Genomic DNA, 25,790 nt, shown 5'->3' with positions numbered 1-25,790 from the left:
TCCATCTCTTTCTGTCCGTGAGACGGCCCTCAAGGTATTAACCAGATGGTATTATACCCGTCAAGGCTACACGTTTTGTACCCACAAACGTCCCCGTTATGTTTCCGGGGCTGCGGCCTCACCGGTACTTTGGTACATACGTTGTGGGCTTGCCCAACTTTATCCTTGGTGTGGGGCAGGATATCTGAGTTGGTGACTTCACTGGTGGGTGTTCCGGTACGTCTGACTATACAGTCTTCCTATTGGGAGCTCGTATCCCGGGGGTTCCTGATAATGTTATGACATTGATACATACTATTTGTATTTCTACTTTGTGGGCTATCGCCCTACATTGGGAATCTATCACGGTACCATTGGCCTCTGTGTTACATAGAGTAGATGCTGTGATGCTCATGGAGAGAATTCATTATAACTTACTGGACAAGATGCACTTGTCTGATAGAAAATGGGAATCATGGAAGGTTCAGAGACATTTACTACATGAATAGTGGCATTCCATGTGAAGGTTGATTGACGTGTCCTGTTCACACATATATCATTCAGTCTACTTTTCCCTTTATATTTCTCATGTACTTAGGATCTATTCTCCTTTCCTTTCTCTTCTTTTTTACCCTTTCTATATGATGTGCCTTTCTGAATTGTACGATTCAAGTGTGCCTTGTTAATACTGTACACATTGTTTTTCTGAAAGTAGAGACTTTAGAGAAAAAAGTGGCAGGTCTAATTTTTTATGTCACAAAATATCACAAAGTCTAGGAAATGCCAAAGGGATCAAAAAAGCAATAAATGACCCATTTATTTGCAAAAATATAAAAGCCGAGGTTGCAGCGAGTAAATAGATATCCAACATGTCAAACCTTAAGTTGTGTGTGCTGAAATGGTGACAACCTTTAGTCCCGGTATTATCTATAGGTGACACATTTATAGCCCCTTCTAGGTCATCAGTATAGAGTACGGAGGAGGTCTGCTCCTAGAATTATCCTCTCATTCTGGTGTGACCGGCGATATGTAACGTGTATCACAATCAATGTTATCACGTGTAGGCCCTCCAGCGTGTGCTCTTATGTTTGGGTGTCCATATATGTGGGGGTGGGGAGCCTCAACATTTTTTAAGGGGAGGAGTTATATACTTGGGTGTAACTTTAATTGTTTACAATTAAAAAAACATTTTTACTTGAGGGGACAAAGTCCTCTATGAGATGACTTTTGATGACAGGTTCTCTTTATTGAGACATCCAAGGTCTAAAAGACCCCCAATGTCTCCTCTGTACTCCATTGGATGTAATGTAGAGCACATCGCACCGCATTACATTCTTTGCCGTCCTCGATGGTTGGGAAATCAGTCATAATGTCACTTCTGGGTCAGGACAAGAAGGGAGTGAACGTGTCCGCTCTCCTCTGCCCCTCTACCCTCCGACACCCGCTGACCCGGGCCCACAGATGGGCAAGCAGAGCCGGGGAAGCATAGTAGGTACAGGAGAGGATCACACACACAGGCTGGCACCTGAAAGGAGAGCCCTGCGGCTTGCCCTCAGCAGGGATAAAGATTAAAAACAATACTTGCCCCCAGAACTACATGTCCCGGGCGTCGGGTGATGTAAAGTGACCATCCCTGCATGATGAGCCGACATTGACCTCACAGCACTGCCTCAGAGCAAACTAGTCATAGGAAGGATCAGATTTATCATTCTGGGTAATGTCTCCTACCTCCACTCCTAACTCAAAATCACATTGACTCCTGTTATATTCAGAACAAATAGTGTATTTATATTTGTGTATGTTGACCAGTCCTCACCTCCAGTTGCACCCAGTTTATGACTGTAGCCTGGTTCCTAAGAAACATCCCCCACTATTCATGTGAGCCTTATCAGCTTCTAATTGGGGTGGAGTTGAATGCTCATTTGAGCATCTCCCTATAAATTTAGATCAGCTCATGGGGGGAGATCTCTGATGGGGGGCACAGTCTCTGATGAGGGTGCTGCTTCAGATTGAGTGCGGCTTCGAAAGAGTGCGAAGCAGTTAAACACAGCAGTTGAACTAAAGCAGGAGAACTTAAGCAGCAGGAAGACACCAACAAGAAACTCTACTGCACGCTGGACAGACTGCAAGCAAACACCCCGGGAAACCTCTCTTACATACCTGAGTCCCACTCGGTTTACGTGTACCTTTATATAATACACCCCTCTTCTCCTCTTCATATTACTATCCTCTGTTCCCAAATCTCATTTCTTTACCCCTCTGCTCCACCCCAAAACTTGTACATCTCCCCCTCATTGCTATCATCTCCCTACTGCTGCTCTCATCACCCCCCCAAAATGCCTCTTCCACTCCTCCTTCTCATTTTCCTCTCCTCCATTCTCAAAATCCATTCACTATATCCCTCTGCTCCTCCTAAACATTTGTATATTGTGTCCTCACTGCTTCCTTCGCCCCTCTATGGCACCCACCACCTCCTCCTATTACTCCGCTCTCCCACTGACCCGAACACCTCCACTAGTAGTTTCTCACGCTCCTGCACATCCCGCTCCCATGCCACCTTTCTCACCCTTCTCCTCCTCCTAGCCGCGGGGGACATCTCCCCAAATCCTGGCCCTCCACCACCTCCCTCACCCACACAACACCCTCCCGCCTCCACGTCCTACCGCAACCCCCGCAACCTTTTATCTGTCCCCCTGCTCCCTAAAATCTCCCCCCCGTTTTCATGTGCACTCCTGAACGCCCGATCGGTGTGCAACAAGCTTACCGCCATCCACGACCTCTTTGTTTCCCGCTCCCTCAACCTCCTGGCGATCACGGAAACCTGGATCCAGCCCACTGACTCTACCTCCCCTGCTGCACTCTCCTACGGAGGTCTCACCTGGACCCACTCACCCAGGCCCAACGGTCGTAAAGGTGGTGGGGTTGGTCTGCTCCTGTCACCGCAGAGCACCTTCTGAGTCCTCCCAAACCCCCCCTCCCTATCCTTCTCCTCCTTCAAGGCCCACTGCGTCCGACTATTCTCCCCAACCCCCCTGAAGATTGCTGTGATATACCGGCCTCCTGGATCCATACCCCGCTTCCTGGATGACTTTTCCTCCTGGCTACCCTTCTTCCTCTCCTCTGAGCTACCCACCATCATTCTTGGGGATTTCAACATCCCTGTCAACCTTGACAACCCGGACACAGCCCGTCTCCTCCACTTAACTTCCTCCTTTACACTTGCACAGTGCATACAATCCACCACCCACTCCAACGGAAATATCCTGGACCTTGTCTTCTCCAACCGCTGCGCTCCCCACAACCTCACTAACACCCCCTTCCCTCTCTCTGACCACAACCTGATTACCTTCTCTATCTCCTCGTCCTCCAACGCCTACCCCTCCAAATGTCACACTACTACCAGCCGTAACCTCCGCAACCTTAACCCTGCCCCCTCCACTCCGCAGCTGATCAACTCCATGACCGCATCCTCCCCCTGTCCTGCCCCGACTTGGCTATGACTGCCTACAACAACGCGCTGTCAGCAGCCCTTGACTCACTAGCGCCTTTAACCACACGCAACATCAGACCCCGACCGCTCCAGCCCTGGCAGACTGATCACACCAAATCCCTCAAACGACACAGTCGTGCCCTGGAGCGACTATGGCGCAAAACCAAATCCCAACAAGCCTTTACCCGCTACAAATCTGCCTTCCACACCTACACCTCCTCCCTCCATGCTGCCAAACAGGCCTACTTCTTGACCCTCATCAAGGCCCTCTCCTCCAATCCTCGCCGACTCTTCTCCACCTTCAACTCTCTACTCTCTCCACCCCCACCTCCACCCAGCACCTCACTCACCACCCTTGAGATTGCCAATCACTTCAAAAACAAGATTGACACAATTCGCAAGGACATTGCCGCAACTCACACGCCCTCTCAACCCGTCCCCTCTCACACAGCTACCCCCTCATCCCCCCTCCCCCTCGACATTACCCGCAGGGACTTCGTCACTCCTCAAACTCCCTCTAACCCCGTTCCCCCTCACTCAGCTACCCCCTCATCACCCCTCTCCCACGGCCCCACCACTGCTCTGACCTCCACTTCCACCCCACCCTACATTCCTCATACTGAAGCCCCCCAACACTCCACACCTTTGACCTTACTACCATCGAGGAAGTCTCCAAGATCCTCTCTGATGCCCGCCTCACCACCTGCTCCCTCGACCCTATCCCCTCACAATTCCTACGACCTCCCTCCTCCTCCATCCTACGCTCCCTCACCCACATCTTTAATCTCTCCCTCTCCTCCGGCACTTTCCTCTCCCCACTGAAGCATGCACACATCACCCCTATACTTAAAAAGCCCTCCCTGGACACCAATGACCCGAACAACCTCAGACCCATCTCCCTGCTCCCACTTACATCTAAACTCCTCGAGCGCCTCGTCTACACCCGCCTATGCTCTCACCTCAACGACAACAACCTCCTCGATCCCCTACAGTCCGGCTTCCATCCCCTACACTCCACCGAAACCGCCTTACTCAAACTCTCCAACGACCTGCTAACCACCAAAGCTAATGGCCACTATTCAGTGCTCCTACTCCTTGACCTCTCTGCGGCCTTCGACACAGTTGACCACCCCCTCCTCCTCAAAATACTACACTCCCTCGGCCTCAGAGATTCTGCTCTCTCCTGGCTCTCATCCTACCTGTCACAACGCTCTTTCAGCGTTACCTATAATGCTACCACCTCCCCCTCACTCCCCCTCTCTGTTGGGGTCCCTCAAGGCTCTGTCCTTGGGCCCCTTCTCTTCTCCATCTACACCTCCTCCCTTGGCCAACTCATACACTCTCACGGCTTCAACTACCACCTCTATGCCGACGACACACAAATCTATCTCTCAACCCCCCACCTCACCCCCTCGGTCTCAGCCCGAATCACACACCTACTCAGCGACATATCAGATTGGATGTCGCTCCACTTCCTTAAACTGAATCTCTCCAAAACCGAGCTTCTGGTCTTCCCCCCAGCCCGAACCCCACCCCCCATTGACTTCTCCATCACATCCAACAACGCCAATATCAAACCCGCCCTGCAGGTCAGAGTACTTGGTGTCATTCTGGACTCCAACCTATCCTTCCAGCCCCAAGTCCAATCTTTAACAAACTCGTGCAGACTCCGCCTCCGCAACATGCAGACTCCATCTCCGCAACATCGCCAAAATCTGCACGTTCCTAACCCCAGAAACCACTAAACAGTTCATCCACTCCCTCATCATATCACGACTAGACTACTGCAACTCCCTCCTCACTGGCCTGCCTCACCACAGGCTATCCCCGCTTCAGTCCATCCTGAATACGGCTGCCAGACTCATTTACCTTTCCAACTGCTCCGTTTCCGCCACCCCCCTCTGCCAATCCCTCCACTGGCCTCCACTCAGTGACCTCCACCCCCCTCTGCCAATCCCTCCACTGGCCTCCATTCAGTGTCCTCCACCCCCCTCTGCCAATCCCTCCACTGGCTTCCGATTGCGCAACGGATCAAATTCAAAATCCTAACACTGACGTACAAAGCCGTCCACCATACTGCCCCGAACTACATCACTGACCTAATATCCAAGTACTGCCCAACACGCACACTCCGCTCCTCACAAGACCTCCTTCTCTCTAGTTCCCTGGTCTCCTCCTCCCATGCCCGCCTCCAGGACTTTTCCAGGGTGTCACCCATCCTCTGGAACTCCCTTCCCCAACCCATCAGATTATCACCTACTCTCCTCTCCTTTAGGCGCACCCTGAAAACCCATCTCTTCAGGGAAGCCTACCCCACCCCCTGCTAACTTGCCGACCTCCTCCACTCTTCCTACCACTCCATCCCCCACAGCTATCTCCTCCTGTGCCACCATCCCCTCCCTCCTAGATTGTAAGCTCGAAAGAGCAGGGCCCTCGATCCCCTCATGTTTTGCATTGTATTGGTATTGTTCTGTCACATGTTCTGTCCCCCTTTGTAATGTACAGCGCTGAGCGAACTATTGGCGCTTTATAAATACTGTATAATAATAATAATAATCATTCCTTGTCTGCAGATCTAAAACTCATCAAAACCAGTTCAGGGACCAAACAAACCCAACAGAGTAAAGGGGACCCCGGACCTCAAAATTGTAGTAAACACTAAACAGTCCAAACAAAATGTCTTCCCATGGGGGGAGTAGTTCTTCAATGTCCAGCAACCCTCCTATTCCCCCCTCACATCCACATCCTATTATTGTGTGACCAATACCATCCAAATCATTCTTACTTTCATTTCCCAAAGTTATCCGTCTACAAGGAGACCTGTATAGATCACATGATGGCACCAATGAGGATGGAGGAGGACCGGAGTCACATGACTGAGAAGATACTAAACCTCACCCTGGAGATCATCTACCTGCTGACCGGAGAGGTGAGGAGGATTCTGGGAGGTCACATGACATCGCTCTTATCTCTATTAATAAAACAGACCTGACTGGAGAGGTGAGGAGGATTCTGGGAGGTCACATGACATCACTCTTATCTCTATTAATAATACACAGACCTGACCGGAGAGGTGAGGAGGATTCTGGGAGGTCACATGACATCACTCATCTCTATTAATAAAACACAGACCTGACCGGAGAGGTGAGGAGGATTCTGGGAGGTCACATGACATCACTCTCATCTCTATTAATAAAACAGACCTGACTGGAGAGGTGAGGAGGATTCTGGGAGGTCACATGACATCACTCTCATCTCTATTAATAAAACACAGACCTGACCGGAGAGGTGAGGAGGATTCTGGGAGGTCACATGACATCACTCTTATCTCTATTAATAAAACACAGACCTGACCGGAGAGGTGAGGAGGATTCTGGGATTCCAACATGATATTCCTATTGGTTCCTCAATACAGAGATTTCCTCTTCTGAAGTCAGGTGATCATATGACCATCACAGTGCCTCCATGTGACTCCCTAAACCCTGAGAGACACAACATGCAGAAGATTCTAGAAGTCACCAAGAAGATGATGGAGCTGCTGACAGGAGAGGTGAGCGGTGCCGGGAATTCTGGGACATTCTCCAGTAACAGACAAGGGATGTGTCTGGATGGTGACTGTATCATTGTGTGTGTCAGGTTCCTATAAGGTGTCAGGGTGTCACTGTCTATTTCTCCATGGAGGAGTGGGAGTATTTAGAAGGACACAAGGATCTCTACAAGGACGTCATGATGGACAATCAGCCGCCCCTCACATCACCGGGTAAGAGGAGACTTTATTGTAAAGGAGAGAGCAGTACGGAGGATCCACCTAGATCCCCCATCATCTGATAAACACATAGAAACAATGGATTCAGTCAGTGTGTGTGTTTCCTACAGATGGATCCAGTCATGGGAACCCACCAGAGAGATGTCCCCGTCCTCTGTATTCCCGGGATTCCACACAGGAAGGTCACACCATCCCTCACCATCATCAGGTAGATGATGACAATTATTGGTAGTTGTGATTTATACACAGCATGTTTGTTACAATGAATGTTTTATTATATCTTTCAGAGTGGAATCCTCGGGGATGATAATATTGATGTTAAAGAAGAGTATAAAGAGGAGGATGAGGAGTATGGAGTGATGGAGGAGTTTTCAGAAGGACACAAGGATATGATGGAGCCACCTAATACCAGGAACCCACCAGAGAGATGTCCCCGTCCTCTGTATTCCTGGGATTCCACACAGGAAGGTCACACCATCCCTCACTATTACAAGGTCGGTGGGAGGGAGAATCTAGAACATGGACATGTGATGATGTGTGGATTTTTTATGTGGCCTTACATTTTACAGATGATATTTTCTCTCATTTCCTTGATTTAGAGTGGAGATCCAATCGATATAGAATTTGAGGTGAAAGCAGAAGAAGAAGAGGCGTATGTGAGGGATGATCAGCAGTCTATGGAGGAGGATGGAATAACGGGGACATTTATAGAGGAGGACACTCCTACAGAGATCAGCACAGGTGGGTCATGAACACTAAATCCATTCCTCCACCCATACTGCTCACTGATTGGTCCAGAGTAGGGCGGGGACTGGGTGATATCAGCCTGTAATCCCCTGGTCACTTTCCTGAGCTGTGTTCCCCGTCCTGTATTCCTGGATTTCTCTCGGATAATCTTCCTTCTCTGTGCTGCAGACACAATTTATGTATCTAGACTGGATTTATGGAGGTTCTGGGGTTCAGCTGGCAGAAAAATGTTCATTTTCACTAGAGATGAGCGAAGTATTCAAAAATTTGATTCGGCTGATTCGGCGAATTTCAGGAAGAAATTTGATTCGATGCGAATTTATTCGCTACGAAGATAACTTATAAAAAGGGTTTCTAGGCTTCAGAGAGCCTTTAAATTAGTGCAGAACACTGTACCTTTAATTTAAATGCCCTTGGAGATGAGGAAGGAGAAGGAGAAGGATGAGAAGATGGAGAAGGAGAAGGATGAGAAGATGGAGAAGGAGAAGGATGAGAAGATGGAGAAGGAGAAGGATGAGAAGAAGGAGAAGGATGAGAAGAAGGAGAAGGATGAGAAGAAGGAGAAGGATGAGAAGAAGGAGAAGGATGAGAAGAAGGAGAAGGATGAGAAGAAGGAGAAGGATGAGAAGAAGGATGAGAAGAAGGAGAAGGATGAGAAGAAGGAGAAGGATGAGAAGAAGGAGAAGGATGAGAAGAAGGATGAGAAGAAGGAGAAGGATGAGAAGAAGGAGAAGGATGAGAAGAAGGAGAAGGATGAGAAGAAGGAGAAGGATGAGAAGAAGGAGAAGGAGAAGCAGAAGAAGGATGAGAAGAAGGAGAAGGATGAGAAGAAGGAGAAGGATGAGAAGAAGGAGAAGGATGAGAAGAAGGAGAAGGATGAGAAGAAGGATGAGAAGAAGGATGAGAAGAAGGATGAGAAGAAGGAGAAGGATGAGAAGAAGGAGAAGGAGAAGGATGAGAAGAAGGAGAAGGATGAGAAGAAGGAGAAGGATGAGAAGAAGGACAGTTCTGTGACAGTTTCTGTCTATTTCTGACAGTTCTGTGACATTCACTCCATACAGCGGTTGAAACATTGTATCTATTTGTTTCCATAAATTACATTCTGCAGATACACTTAGAGGAGCTCTGCAGATACACTTTTTGCCGGCTTGGAATTATTCTTATTTTCATCCTACTTCTTCTTCTTCTTCTTCTTCTTCATCCTCATCCTCTTCTTCTTCTGAGGATGAGGATGAAGAAGAAGAAGTAGGATGAAAATAAGAATTCCAAACCGGCAAAAAGTGTATGTGCAGAGTTCCTCTATTTCTGACATTTCTCTGACAGCTCCTTCACATGTACAGCGGTTGAAACATCTGTATCCTAAATGGAAACTAATAGATACAATGTTTCAACCGCTGTACATGTGAAGGAACTGTCAGAGAAATGTCAGAAATAGCGGAGCTCTCTGCAGGGACACTTTTGCTGGCTGATCGGGAAAAATTCGATTCGCGCACCCGAAGTAGGCAAAATTTCGGATTCGACGCAAATCGAATTTTTCCTGAAATTTGTATCGAATTCCGGTTCGCCTGGTTCGATTCGCTCATCACCATAAGTGTTACTAGACCTGGGCACCTGGGATGTGTGCTTTGAGTCTCCTTCCCCATGCCCGGGTCTAGTAAGATCTCTGACAGAATATTTCTCCCAGGGTTCCTTGCTCTGTGGTCTGCTGGCTGTGCCGGGTGGAGGGATATGTCTGTAGTGTCTCAGACCCAAGTCACTGAGTGCAGTCTCAGGAGATGGGAGGCAGCGGTGTGGGATCTCTGCAACTTGTCTACAGTAAACATTTAATGTTCTACTGATTACTGAATACCAATATTATGAGTCCTGACTCTTACACTGTATAATTTATATTGTACATTACATACTCCTGACCCCTGCACTATATACTCTATGTTGTACATTACATACTCCTGACCCCTGCACTATATACTCTATGTTGTACATTACATACTCCTGACCCCTGCACTATATACTCTATGTTGTACATTACATACTCCTGACCCCTGCACTATATACTGTATGTTGTACATTACATACTCCTGACCCCTGCACTATATACTCTATGTTGTACATTACATACTCCTGACCCCTGCACTATATACTCTATATTGTACATTACATACTCATGACCCCTGCACTATATACTCTATGTTGTACATTACATACTCCTGACCCCTGCACTATATACTCTATGTTGTACATTACATCCTCCTGACTCCTGCACTATATACTCTGTGTTGTACATTACATACTCCTGACCCCTGCACTATATACTCTGTGTTGTACATTACATACTCCTGACCCCTGCACTATATACTCTGTTGTACATTACATACTCCTGACCCCTGCACTATATACTCTGTTGTACATTACATACTCCTGACCCCTGCACTATACACTCTATGTTGTACGTTACATACTCCTGGCCCCTGCACTATATACTCTATGTTGTACATTACATACTCCTGGCCCCTGCACTATATACTCTGTGTTGTACATTACATACTCCTGACCCCTGCACTATATACTCTGTGTTGTACATTACATACTCCTGACCCCTGCACTATATACTCTATGTTGTATATTACATCCTCCTGACCCCTGCACTATATACTCCATGTTGTACATTACATACTCCTGACCCCTGCACTATATACTCCATGTTGTACATTACATACTCCTGACCCCTGCACTAAATACTCTGTGTTGTACATTACATAGTCCTGACTTCTGCTCTCCCCCTCCCCCCACTGCTATATATACACATAATATGGATTCTCTTTTGTTCCCCCCATTTCCTCCCAGCTGGACATTTTATATCGGATGATGTGATTGGAGCACAGACTTTTACATGGTGATAATAATGTGATAACATCCTCCAACTTTGGACCCTTAAACAGAAAGTGATAATGAGGGCGGAGTCAATACCCCAATGATGGTGGTCTTCAGGGTCAGTCCAGTCTTCATCTTGGTTGTTCTCCCCCCATCCTCACTCTCTGACCTCTGGTGGGGCTCAGCCCCGCTGTTCTTCATGACTAAATCATGGACTAAATAAGGAAGTGCAGTACTTCTTGTGTTGGGAAGATGGCGATGAGTGATAGAGGGGGTGGGGACCCTCGTCCTATAATCCCCTCATCACTGTCCCTCCTATAAAAGACAGTTCTGGTTGTTTCCTCACTCTCTGACTAAGGTCCATGAATAAAGAAATGACCTGGTAGGAGATCAGAGGAGCCATTTCCTAGTTCCCTTGAGGGTGGAATTGTAAGCTCCTCAGAGACCAAGCTGCCTGATGTGGGCGGAGTCCTGGTTTGGAGGAACCAATCAGCTCCTGTCTAGTAATCCTCTTTGTCTTTGTATTTTAGTCCATTGCCGGGAGATGAGGAAAACCTCCGAGGATTGTCTCACTTTGTCTCCAGACTGGAAAGTAGAAGATGAGGACATCACACAGTATAGTCCAGGAGAAAACCCGGCTCCCTCCAATGTCCATCCGGCACCACCCAGTGTAGATGGACCATCGGATTCCTCGTATCCTGAGGAACCTCAGACTGTGCGGGACCGGGCCTGTTTTCCAACAAGGAAGAGGTTCTCCTGTACTGAGTGCGGGAAGGGTTTCCATTCTACATACCAACTTAATGTTCATAAAAGATCTCACACGGGGGAGAAGCCATATTCCTGTCCTGAGTGTGGGAAATCTTTTTCAGTGAAGTCCAATCTTTACAAACATCAGAGATCTCATACGGGGGAGAAGCCATATTCCTGTCCTGAATGCGGGAAATGTTTTGGTTCTAAATCCTATTTTAATGTGCATAAAAGATCTCACATGGAGGAGAAGCCGTATTCCTGTCCTGAGTGCGGGAAATGTTTTTCAGAGAAGTCCAATCTTTACACACATCAGAGATCTCATACGGGGGAGAAGCCATATTCCTGTCCTGAGTGCGGGAAATGTTTCAGTTCTAAATCCCATTTTAATGTGCATAAAAGATCTCACATGGAGGAGAAACCGTATTCCTGTCCTGAGTGTGGGAAATGTTTTACAAGGAAGTTTACTCTTCACAAACATCAGAGATCTCACACAGGGGAGAAGCCGTATTCCTGTCCTGACTGTGGGAAATGTTTTACAAGGAAGTTTATTCTTCACAAACATCAGAGATCTCACACAGGGGAGAAGCCGTATTCCTGTCTAGAGTGCGGGAAATGTTTTTCAGAGAAGTCCAATCTTTACACACATCAGAGATCTCACACGGGGGAGAAGCCATATTCCTGTCCTGAGTGCGGGAAATGTTTCAGTTCTAAATCCCATTTTAATGTGCATAAAAGATCTCACATGGAGGAGAAACCGTATTCCTGTCCTGAGTGTGGGAAATGTTTTACAAGGAAGTTTACTCTTCACAAACATCAGAGATCTCACACAGGGGAGAAGCCGTATCCCTGTCCTGAGTGTGGGAAATGTTTTACAAGGAAGTTTAATCTTCACAAACATCAGAGATCTCACACGGGGCAGAAGTCACTTTCCTGTCCTGAGTGAGGGAATTGTTCCTCTCTGAAGTCCTGTCTTCCTGTACATCAGGGGTCCCACACAACCCCGGAGGTGTATTAGTGCCTTGAGTGCGGGAAATGTCTTCTAGATGAATGTTGCTGGACATCCCAGCTCTCGTGGGGAAGAAGCACACCCTGATATACACCTCAGATATACTCCATGGCTGATCTTCATCATGGAAGGAACAGTTGATAAGGAGATGAGAGGCCCCCAAAGACATGGATGAAGTGCAGTAAATGTCGGGGTGCAGAGTGGTCAGTAGATCCTGGAAATGAAGGACACAACTTCAGCCCTTCTTGGGTGTCGGAGTTGCGTTTCCTGATAATGATATAGCGGGTTACAGAGCTAGAAGCCGGGAGAGCCCAGATCTCGTTATCGGGGAACTTTACACAGACAACAAGAACTTCTGAAGTTGATGTCCTTCATTTCAAGGCTCTACAGAACAGTGGTGACCCCGAAGCGTCTCTCTGTCTTCAGTCCATCCTTCTCCCATCCCCCAACAGGAGGGAAGGAGAACTCCGCCCCAAACTAGGGGGGAACTTTCCTCTCATTATTTCCCTTGGCTTCTGTGTGGGTTTGGGTGGTTGGAGGAGTGCGGCACGAGAGGGATCACAGCTTGTTGTTCTATGTCTACATATGGGGTCTGGGTAGAGGGGATCCACCGGAAAATATTTCTACTCTTTGATTTTGTGCAAATCGTTTCTGTTTTCACTTTGAAGGGCGATATTATGTGTGGTTTGTAAAAGGGATTGGCCCAATAGATACCACCCCACTTAGAGAATAGATGGACTAATATGACCAGCATTCATTCAGCCATGTCACATGTTGGGATCTTTTCTACAATACTTTGTTATAATAATGGAACACGTTGTGTATTGTATTGTACACCAATAATAATGACTCCGCCCCCACATTCCAGAAAAGGGATCTTCCTGACCAATCAGATTCCTTCTTTTACCGTTTACTGATTTTTTTTCTGCAATCTTGTTAAAAGTGAAATTATAATAAAAAATGTATTGAACAGAAAAAAATTGTGTGTGTGTGCAATGATGACAAAGCTGTGTATCCAGAAACGGCTGGTCGGTGACACTTCCATATACAGCCCAATGAAGTGACAAGGAAGCCCTAGAACCCTTTGGAGGAACCCTGGCTGAGAAAGGCTGGACTAGGCAGTCACATATCTCTGCCCCCCTTGCAGGGTTCCCAACCCTCCGTGACTTTTATTACTGACACAACATGAACATTTACTGACGGAGGACATGTTTTTACTGACATCCTGAAAAATGACAGAACTCCTGTTAGGATGTCAGACGATGGATATTGAATCCATATAACAGGACATGTGATCACTGACAATCCCCAGAACAAGCCATCTGCCTGGTTTACACCTAATAATTCAATCCATGGTGACCACAAATCAGCCCAACGCAGACACATGAAAACCAAGTTCTGCTCGGCATGCCATGGAGAGTAATGGGCACGGTCAGATGGGAGGGGCTTAGAAGAGGATGATGTCTCAGACCCGCCCCCTGATCACCTACCTCTAAATGAAGAAAGCAGCTGATTGGGTGAGTACACATTGCTGTGACCTCCATGCTTAGCTTCACAGTGCGGCAATTTTACCTTCACATGCCGAGTCTCACAGGTGGCACCGCCTGTCATCCATTGTGCTGAAATGTCATTGCAGCAACTCAGAATGGTCCTCAGTAGTCTGTATGGCCCCCATGTGCTTGTATTCATGCCTGACAACGTCGGGGGAGGGTCCTAATAATATATCACCAGCAAGACTCCCATCATCCATCCACTACACATCTGCATCAGAGGCTGGTCAGGAGCTCTGAGGAAAGGGATTCATCCTCGAAACGCGTCAGCCATTTGACCGCACTGATACTTGGAACACCTTGCTTGTCGTTGTGGCCATCGTCATTATGCAAATGATTTTTAGATACATGCTTCACCTGTGAGTATGTTTTTATTTTTCACTCCTTTCAATAAACCTTGGATAATGCACAAGGTGTGTGCGCACCTGTTTATTCTCTATCTAGTGGCTGATCTCCCCGTCTGAGGAGGGCTGCACCCCTGAAGCATTTCCTTTGGTTGTCGCTGTCCTGGTTCCCTTGGCTTCCCTTTTGGCTGTGCATATCCTGAGGCGCTGGAAACTACATACGATATCTGGTTTGGTTGCAACCTGGTGGCGTCGGATGGACCAAAACATGATATCCTAGAGGTGTTCTGTTGGATTTAGGTCAGGTAAGTGAAAGGATGATTTTCTTATCCCCTCAGAGACCCCCGGTCTGTGGAGAGATTCCTGGTTTATCAGCAGAATTCTGGGAACACCCCTTGAACACGGAAATAACGGCAGCTTATGTTCAGAGATGTTCAAAGTTTATTAGACATTACTAAGATTATATAGGATACAGAAATAATAAGGGAGGGGGGAGCGAGTTCTAAAACTGTAACTTGTAAGTTTCCATCATGAGCTGACTACATGAAACATGACATATACATTTCTTGGTATAAACTGATTTTGCTAGCTTTCTGAGAAATAGCCGGGCAAAGAAAACTTCAGGGTCATGTTATCTTTTGTTGATACATCCTTCAGCAAACTAAAACAGTTCCATTAAACTTCTAATATATCTGCAAAAACCTAACTTAATACTTAAAATGGCGTACATCAACACAATGGAGGTTCTCTAGATCCTTTCAATCCCCTCTTAGATCATGAACATGATCTCAATTCTTTACCTCATTCATCTTTTTGTACATAGCCAGATAACCTTCATTTGTATTTTGCGGCTTGGTAGCTCTAGCAATGCAATATAATAAGCATTTAAAACATAGATATAAAAATAAAACAAAAAACAATATCATGACTATTCTTACAGTGATACCTTTCATCCATGAAAAGACGGAACCAAATCCTGATCCTAGCCAATCAAAAGGAGTCCATCCATCTTTTCCTATAGCTCTAGCTTCTTCCATTAAACCATCTACCTGTTCCCTGTGTTGCTTTATTATTTCATAATAATCTGGAACAGTCATTGTGGTATTATATATCCAAGTACAACATTCAGAATCCTCTGTCATCTCACACAGACCTGTCAGAGCAGCACTCATGCTTTCAATAGCTAATTCTTGCATCTCCAGCTGTTCTCTAATAGCTCTGGTCTCAGTATTTAGCAACCCCATGTCCTTAGAGTTCCTCTCCAGTATATCATCAATAATGTTTGTGTAATTATTTATTTTGTTCATGAGTGTTATTCCCCATCCCGTGTAGGTAGGGAACCATGACCAAACCTTATCACCTGTAGAGAATAGATCTACCTTTTCTTGTTTGGTTTCCCTTCTCTGTCTCAGAGTTAGTTGGTGTTTTGGGTATGTACTGGCTTTTACCTGATGTTCCTTCTGGTCTATGGCTGCCATGATTGGCACTAATTGGGCTACATAGCACCAGCCCTGGACATTACTCGGTATCCAAGGGTAACAGATCTTACCACAACAGATATAGGTATTGTTTCCCAAGGAGATCGGCAATTTTTGTATTGCAGAGCAAAATTCAGGGGTGACAACAAGTGTGAAATAAAAAAGAAGTTTTCCAAACATAGTTTTCCCAACATTATCTTGTATCTCTTCTAAACTTTCATTCAGGGCTCTACCATTTACTTGCCAGAGTTTCACAGAAGAAGTTCCATCCCTCCTTCCAGGATCAGATATATTTAATATGGACTGAGAGCACATTCCCTTTCCCTTGTGGGAAGTATTCCCCAGTCTAAAACACCAATCGGGGAGTTGAGTGACTCCCAGAGTTGGAAAAGATATGGCGGCATTAGAAGTAATATTGGTCAAACCAATACTTACATTCCCTGTTATTAAAAAAATATTTTGCCTGGAGCGGCCAGAAGAGGAATTTCCTATGTGCTCGGATGTAACTTACTACAGATCCAACATTTATCAGAACCTGACTTTTGAGCATAAGCAGATTTAAACTGCATCATCAACATTTTCCTGAAAAAGGATTGTTCTCTTCAAAACTTCTTTTTTATTTTCTTTCACTTTTGGTTATCTGGGTCTCATTTAAATCTAGTCCTTGACCACAGATACCTTTTATTAGGCCCAAGTCCTCAGGGTGATAAATACAGTTAGTTAGGATCCATACTGGCAGGAAAAAGAGCAGTCAGTGTGCCCAATAGGACCCAGATCTTCAAAGCACCATGAGGGGCAGTAAGGAATGTCATCTTCAGGGTCTTTTTCACTTACTTCACCCGCTCTTTGAGGATTTTCCTCTCATACTTCACCTCCTTTTTCCGTCTTGTGTTTCTCAAGTGTTTGGTTCACCTTCTTCACTCGACTAGCATGGATCCAGGACTGGGAATTCTCCACCAGAACAGCCGTTCTGGTAACCGCTATCACCGTAGTAGGTGGTCCAAAGGGGTAGCCTTGCTTCTTGTCTTTAGCGAGTTGGCGGACCACTACGACATCTCCCACTTGGAAAAGGTGTGTTGGTTCCTGAAAAGATAAAGGAGAGGTGCGAGCAACATTTCTTTCAATCTGATCTAAAGTCTGAATCAGTTTTCTCACATATTCTTGTTGTACCAGGTCAAGGTCCCCTCTTTCTAACATAAGTGGCTGTCTAGCCCAAGGAGTGGGGAACGGTCTTCCCATTAATATTTCAAAAGGAGATAACCCTGTAGTCTTATTAGGTGTCATTCTTACCTCTGCTAGAATTGCAGGTAACATCTTCTTCCAGTGGGTATAGGTTCCTCCAGTGGCCTTCCTCAACTTATCCCTAATTGTCCTGTTCATCCTTTCTACTATACCCCAACTTTGAGGATGATAGGGAATATGACATTTCCAATCTAAGTACTTTTACCAGGTCTTGGCGTACCTTGGCCACAATGGCTGGTCCGTTATCAGAATTTATCTGCAGCGGACATCCCCATCTGGGTATTATCTCCTGTGTAAGAATTCTGACTACAGTCTGTGCATCTTCTTTATTAGTGACAAATGCTTCCACCCATCTGCTGAACATATCCACCATTACCAACAAAAACTCTTGCCTCTGTCCTGTTTTTGGCATGTGGGTAAAATCTATTTGTAAATGGGTGAAAGGTGTAGTTGGGTACACTAGATGCTGGTGTTGTGGTTTCTTTGGGTTCTGTGGATTGTTCCTTATACATGTAATGCACCTGGAAACATATTCTTTCACCAACCTAGATAAGCCTGTAATGTAAAAATCCTGCAATAATGTTTCACACGTCGTTTTCCATCCTCTATGTCCTAGACCGTGGTACTGTGCAATGAACAATGGGGCACTTGACATGGGAATGCATGGTTTCCCCTCTAAGCACACTAGACCAGAAGCTGGATCTAGTTGTGCTCCAGAACCATTCCAGTCTGCTAGATCGACTTTTATAGCAAATGTTTGTAAATCTGCTATACATCTGGTCATGTGGGGTGGTTGTGATGCCTGAAGTGGGCATAGACATCTGTTCACTGGCCACCTGTTGTAATGCAGCTTCCTTTGCTACCTTATCTGCTAATGCATTTCCTTTGGCAATATGATCTCTGTGATTTGTATGTGTCCTGCAATGTAGAATGGCTGATGTTTTTGGTAACTGTATGGCTTTGAGTAGATCAGATATCAAGGAAGAGTGAGATATGGTTTTGCCATCAGCAGCAATGAATCCTCTTCTCTCCCAAATGACCCCAAAATCATGTACAGCACCATGGGTGTACTTGGAGTCTGTGTAAATGTTGACATCCTGTCCTGCAAATAATTGACATGCTCTTGTAAGGGCAATCAGTTGGGCTGCTTGGGCTGACTGATATGGGATTGGCTTTGCCTCGAGTATTTTGTCAGGAAGTTGCACAATGCCGTATCCTGCATGGTAAGTATTATCATTTGGCCTAGAGCATGAGCCATCTACAAACACATCTGGGGCCCCATCAAGAGCCACAGCTGACATGTCGGGCCTAGGGGAAGTGTCTTGCTGTATGTGGGTTATACAATTGTGTTCTGGTGCCACTTCATCCTGTTCTCCCTTTAGCCCCAATAGGGCATTCAAAATTGGAGCAGGACCTGAATTTGCTGAAGAATATTTAATAATCAAGTTGGGATCAGATAGAAGAATCACTTCATATCCGCTCAACCTTTGTGCTGACATGTGTTGAGTGTGTATGTTTTTCAGTAGTAAGGACACTTGATGTGTGGTGTGTAGGGTAGTTTCATGTCCCAATGTGAAAGAAATAGCCATCTCCACCACCATAGCGCAGGATGCAACAGCTCTCAGACAAGCAGGCATGTCCTGAACCTGAGTTGGCACTACTTTGGAAAAAAAAAGCTACAGGGCGGAGCTTGCCTCCATGTTCCTGAGCCAGGACCCCCGCCATGGTTGTACAATTTTCCCCCGCATACAGATGAAACATTTTCTATAGTCAGGTAGTCCAAGACCAGGGGCCGTTACCATAGCATTCTTCAGGTACACAAAGGCATCAACCATTTCATTTGACCATGTGAGAATGTCAGGTGATTCTGAAAGTGTGACAGACCTCAGAGTGTGATCATAGAATGAACAATCAGGTATCCATTGGCGGCAGTAACCAATCATACCAAGAAAAGGTAGCATGTCCTTTTTTGTTTGTGGGCGGGGCAGACCCACGAGAGCCGCAGCTCTTTTGTGACTGACATTCCTCTCACCATGACTTAGAGTAACACCAAGGGATTCAACCTGTTTTTGGCACCATTGCAGTTTCTTTTTAGATGCTTTGTGACCATTCCCTGACAACCATTCTAACAGAGACCAACTATCCTCCTGACTGGCCGCCTGACTTGGACTACAAATCAATAGGTCCCACATATTGTAGGAGGACCGAACCATTGGGAGGGGTCCAGGACCTCAGTGTGGTCTGGAGGGCAAGTGAGTAGACTGCAGGCAAATCTACAAAACCCTAGGACATTCTACACCAGGTGATCTGGCAATTTCAGAATATAAATACAAATAGCGCCCTCGTCTGGTGGTCCATAGGAACCGAAAAAAATGCATTTGTTAAATCAATCACTGTAAAATACTCTGCATCGGATGGAATAGAGGTGAGGAGTGATGGGACATCAGGCACTATTGGGGCTATTGGAACCACCAAATTATTTATGGTCCTCAAATCTTGTACAAACCTGCAGGAGCCATCTGGCTTCTTAACAGGATTGATAGGTGTGTTGTAAGGAGAAACCGTTTCTTCTAAAATACCTGTCTCTAAAAATCTTTCCACTAGAGGAGCAATCCCTTCCTCCTTCTCTGGCGACAATTTGTATTGTCTCTGTTTGTAGGGCAATGCCCCTTCCTTGAGTGTGACTGTGTACGGTGTACATGAAATGAATCCTACATCCATAGAATTTGTGGCCCAAACTGGATGTGTATCAGGAGGGGGTGTAATGTGTGAGGGATGACTCTCATCATTGAAATAGGCAGGTATAATGGGTACTTTGGAGGATCTGGCAACAATACCTCCTTCTGATGTTACACTCAGAGAAATCCCTAAAATTCCCATAAGATCTCTTCCCAACAAATTTACAGGGCAATTTGGAATGATTCTGAACCTGTGACAAGTGATGGCCTCATCCCATGTGAGGGCTGAAACGGGCAAGGGGGGAGTCTTGAGGGTTTTTGTTAGTATCCCATTTATTCCCATAGAAGGTTCGGCATTTTTAGTTTCCCCATGATACATTCCTCACTCAGGCTGCTGCATGTAGCACCTGAATCAATCAAAAATGGAACTTCAGCCCCCCCTACTTGTAAAGAAATGAGGGGCTGCTGCCTGTATGATGAAGAAACCAAGGGAAATGCCGGGACACCACCTTCCAGGCATCCCTATTGTCTCTGGTTCTGCTGTGGCCCCCACTGAATTGGATATTTAATATCTTGGGGTTGTGCCTGTGGTGTTTGGGGGGTGGTGGTGGCATTAGGTGGTTGGTATCTCTGTTTGCGCTGTTGTGGCTGTCCCTGGGAGGAGGAAGGTTCATATGGACAGTTATATCTCCAGTGATCCTGTCCTCCACAGTTGAAACATCCAGTTCTTCTGGGGATTTGGTGAGGTTCAGAGTTACTTCTTCCCCTGCCAATCCTCCTTTTCCTCTACCTCTATACCATCCTCTTCCTCTTTGTCCTTGCCCTTGATTTCCCTGTTGGGGGTCACTTTGGAAATGACTACTATTAACCTTCTCTTTTCTTACAATATCTAAACATCCCGCTGCCTCCTTCTTGTGAAGGGAGGTCTGAAACTCAACAACAGTTTTAGTTGCCCAGTCAGACCTGCTGCTTCACGGCTAATCCTGCTTCTGGCTTAAGACCTGTTATGTCTGAATCATCAATGAACTTAACTCTCCAGTTAGAGCCAGTCCTGCTTCTTGTGTCCAGACATCCTTCAACCTTTTCCAGAATTCTAATACAGTTTCTCCTGCCTTCTGTTTACATGCTGTAGCAATAGGGAGGGAAGCCTTATTCTTGAAAACCCTTTTTAGTTCTGTGTCAAGCTCCCCCCACATAGTTTCTCTCCCTTCTGTGGTGTTCAGTTTATAGGCAGTAGCCTGTGTATTACTTGGTTCTATGTGACTAATGCTTTTTACATTTATCCAATCCCAAGCTGGATTATTTCCCAGAATACCATCAATGATCAATCTCATATCTTCCTGTGTGTAATTTCTTCCCAAACATGCCTTTTTTACATAAGCAAGTGTACCTCCAGGAGATACTGTAGGCTTGGGACAATGTTTAACAATCTTACTAATATCTTCTAATTCTATGGGGTTTTTTAGAATTAGTTCTCCTGCTGTGAGAAATGGTAGTGTCAATATAGCCACCTCCTTTCCTCCTACGGCCCCCTCATCTTCTCTTTTTCCCTCTTGTTTCTTATCCATGGATCTAAGCTGCATTCTAAATTCCTCCACCTCTCTGCCCTTTCTATGACTGGTGTCACTTCTTCTCCATTGACCATCCTTTTTCTGTAATTTTATTATATTTACCTGTCCCTGTTCTTCGTATTCCAACTCTCCTTCGTTGTCATTATTTTCCGTAAGGATGCCTTGAACTTGGCTACCCTCTTTGTCTGGTGATTTTATACTAATGATCTGTTTGGGTCAAGTGGAGGGGCCTGGCTGTATTAAGTTGTTTTAAAAATTGGTTGTAGATCCGGGACGGGAAATGGCGCAGGGACAGGGGCAGGGACTGGAGGGGCAGGGGCAGGAGCAGGGGCTGGAGCTGCAGAGACAGGAGCAGGGGCTGGAGGGGCATTAGGCTGGGGAGTAATAATCCCCAAACTAATCAAAAAATCATCATCAGCAGCATTTTTAAAACAACTTAATGAAGGATATATATTATACGGAGGGGGTGGGATTGGTGTCTGAACTGTTTTCAGTCCAATCTTGGGTCTGCATGTCTTTTCAGATTGATGCTTTTCCTGTCATATTTTTAATGTATCCAATTTCAACTTCCTCTTTTGTTTTAAAGAGAAAATCAAATTTAACTTTCCTTTGCTATTATCAACCCAATACGGTGACCATTTCAACCAGTTTTCTCCCCCTTTCTTCATATAAACTTGGTCCCATTGTGGGTCCCCCTCATACCAAGGAAAGGCTTGTTTGTCCCCCAAACATAATCCCTTAACCATGTCTGTATGAAAAGGATCATTTGCCCCCTTTCTTGGGAATGGGTCTGTACTCCCCATAGCTTCTGTCCAGCCTGCCATACAATCCACCCAGGGATTTATTAAATAATAGTCCGTTCCACAAACTCTAGCAACATAATCCCTACAATTTTCTCCCTTTTCTGGGGGACCTGGTGGGTAACTACCTCCTTGACCCATATTTAGACAGTGGATAAGACAATTTTACCTTCAAATCTTATTTTGTTCCACACAACAAATTATCTTATACTTCTACGCGACAGAAAGAAAAAGCAAAAGACAGACAAACCAGAATCTGCTCCACAGACTTATTAACCTTTTGATAACTTCCCAAAAGTTATCTCTTCACTGTTTTACCAAAGGACAGTGTGTTCTACCAAAGAACAATTTCTTTTATGTTCTACCAGAGAACAATCTGTGTTTTACCAAAAAGACTCTTTTTTTTTATAGTGCACTATATTGTAACTTTACCAAAGAGTTACGTCTGCTTTACCAAAAGCAGCTACAGGTTATCACGGGTCTATATAGACAATACAGAATGATTCAAGACCTTCCCTCAACACAGGGCAAGAAAGAGCTTTTAGTCATAAAAAGACAAATGGTTTACTTACCAAGTGAGGTGGGTGGTCATCCCGGACGAGCCCCCAGCTGAAAGGATGATTTTCTTTATCCCCTCAGAGACCCCCGGTCTGTGGAGAGATTCCTGGTTTATCAGCAGAATTCTGGGAACACCCCTTGAACACGGAAATAACAGCTTATGTTCAGAGATGTTGAAAGTTTATTAGACATTAATAAGATTATATAGACTACAGATAATAATAAGGGGGGGGAGCGAGTTCTAAAACTGTAATTGTAAATATCCATCATGAGCTGACTACATGAAACATGACATATACATTTCTTGGTATAAGTTATTTTGGCTAACTTTCTGAAAAACAACCAGATAAAGACATTGTCAGGGTCATGTTAGCTTCTGTTGATACAACCTTCAACAACTAAAACAGTTTCATTAAACTTCTAATATATCTGGAAAAAGCTAACTTAATACTTAAAATGGCGTACATCAACACAATGGAAGTTATCTAGATCCTTTCACATAATGCTGCCCCAAACTACCTCACCGATCTGATACCCAAATACCACCCAACCCATAATCTTCGCTCCTCACAAGACCTCCTACTTTCTAGCTCCCTGGTCTCCACCTACCACGCCCATTTGCAGGACTTCTCCAGGACTTCCCCCATCCTCTGGAACTCACTACCCCAATCCATAAGACTGTCACCTACCCTCCTCACCTTTAGTTGCACCCTGAAAACCCATCTCTTCAGGGAAGCCTACCCCACCCTCACCTAACAACCAATCTCCTCCACTCCTCCTACCTCTCCATCCCCCACAGCCACTTCCTCCTGTACCACTATCCCCTCCCTCCTAGATTGTAAGCTCCCAGGATCAGGGCCCTCACACCCCTCATGTATTGTATTGTTACTGTATTGTCTCATGTTCTGTCCCCACTATAATGTACAGCGCGGAGCAAACCTTCTGCCGCTATATAAATACTGTATAATAATAAGAATGGATGGCGAGGGGTTAATGGCTCTAACGAGCTGTTAATGACTCCCTGGTGTCGTAGTGTGCCACGATCGTACTGGCAGGTGGACGGAGCTCTCTTCCCTGAGCGTCCATCGCCGGAGCCACTGCGCATGCGCCCCTACATCACTGGACTTTGAATGGTAATACCAGGATGATGCCTACAGCATTGGAGACCAGAGTGGTGCCAATCATCTCTATAGTCTAAGAATTCGGAAGCTACAAGCATTTCATCACTTCAGTTTTGCAGGATAGAAACAGCGCCATTTGTAAATTGGGAAAGCATCTGATCACCGATGTTGGTTTGATTAGATAATGTAAGGGCAGAGGAGATATCCAGAGTCTGATAGACCCCAGATTTCTCAAAAAAGAATATATGACAATGTCCATTGAAGTTATAGGGGATATTTGTATTCCCTGTGATTGTATTAAAAGTGATAAAAAAAATGAAAGGGACAGTGTAAAAATAATAAAAAAAATCAAAATATTTAAAAAAAAAAACCAGGGCTGGCCAGCGGGTGCTCCCAGCAATCAGAGACTCAATCTTGCAGCCAGCCAAACACCTGAAACTGCTTATACTGGTGTATTTAAGGGATGGCCAGACCTGCAGACTCGGCCTTGGTGTGTGTTTTTCCTGGGCCCTGTATCCTGCTTCCTGCTTCCTGTTTCTGTTCCTATTCCTGTTCCTGTCTTGTTGCTGACCCGGCCTGATCTGTACCTCTGCTGACTTCTCCTGCTCTGACCCCGGCTCGTTCCTGACCATCCCTCTGCCTGACCCTCTGTACCACGCTGCCCGCTACCTGCTGACCCTGGCTTGTGACCCCAACCATTCTCCGCTTGCTCCCCCTGTACCTACCTGCCCGATTGATATTGACCCGGCCTGCCTGACGACGCTTGCATTGTATGTACTGTTATCTGTGGGTGGTTGGTTTGGTTTGTTTGCACTGTATTATGTTAGCATTGCACTGCGTTTATGTTTGTATTGTTAGTGTTAATAAATTATATTGTTTATAACATATCTGAAGCCTGCGTTTCCCTGCGTCAGTCACACACCTCTGGTCATACCCGGGAGCCCTGACATTACACCAAGGCCAATCCTGACCAGAAGTGGCTGCACAGGGAAGCCATCTTGGCTTGTTGATGGGAAGGATGGATCTGGATGAGGTTGAGTATTTATATCTGCTAGTGTTTGATGACAGGGAGTATGCTTATCAAACTCTGAAGGAGTATCCCCGGGATGAACTGCTAGAATGTATACGGATCGCTCATGTTCTAGTAGATCAGGGCACAGAGTTCTCTGAGGTGCAGCCATTGATTAAGGTTTGTGCTGAGTTGGTTTCATCTGGTACCCCCGAATGCAGGGATGAATTTTTGCCCCCATTTAGTGCAGACCAGGTAGAGTCCCTGGTGTGGTTATTAGAGGATGATGTGGGTTACTTTCTGGAGCGTTATTCCACATGTTCACCACAGATACTAAGAGATTGTATAAACGCAGTGCAGTCTTTGGTCAGACAGGCTTTGTGTAAGCTCAGCTTTGTTCAACCCATACTGCAGACATGGTCAGACTTGTTACACCCAGCCTCAGTCAGCTTACAAAGACCCAGTCCTGCTTCTAATCCATTTCCTCAAAGCTCTATTCCTGCATTCCCAACAGCACCTTCAGTTACAGCCCAGTATACCCTGCTACCTACCGCATGTCAGTACCCTGTTCCCACTCGCTGCACCTATCCTGCCTTTAACCCTGTAAAGAAGTCCTCTGTAGCAACTGTTCCCTCCCCTGTTCCATCCTCCAGCTCTTCTCTGTCTCCAGCTGCTCCATTCATTTGCAGACCTGCGTTTACTTGCAGTGCTCCAGTAGTTAAAACCAGAAAAAAAGCGAAAATTCTTTCCAACCAGTACCATCCTGCCAGTATCCAAACCGGTGAGCCTGCCGTCTGAGAAGCTGCCTTCCGTTGTTCAGCCTGGTGCCT

General features: G+C 45.8%; 1 protein-coding gene across 1 annotated transcript; it reads left to right on the top strand.

Annotated features, from left to right (window-relative positions):
• The first annotated feature begins 7,754 nt into the window (after positions 1-7,754).
• LOC149460639 (uncharacterized) lies at positions 7,755-13,589 on the top strand. The gene is made up of 3 exons (XM_089679404.1): positions 7,755-7,762; positions 7,837-7,976; positions 11,384-13,589. Exons 1-3 carry the CDS (start codon positions 7,755-7,757, stop codon positions 12,544-12,546), a joined length of 1,311 nt encoding a protein of 436 aa, XP_089535530.1. The 3' UTR covers positions 12,547-13,589.
• Positions 13,590-25,790: the final 12,201 nt, after the last annotated feature.

Source organism: Staurois parvus, unplaced genomic scaffold (assembly GCF_062004578.1).
Source record: "Staurois parvus isolate SC_StPar_1 unplaced genomic scaffold, SC_StPar_1.0 ptg000223l, whole genome shotgun sequence".
Taxonomy (NCBI): Eukaryota; Metazoa; Chordata; class Amphibia; order Anura; family Ranidae; genus Staurois; species Staurois parvus.
The sequence above is the reverse complement of the archived record's forward strand: the minus strand, read 5'-3'. Positions and strand labels throughout refer to the sequence as shown.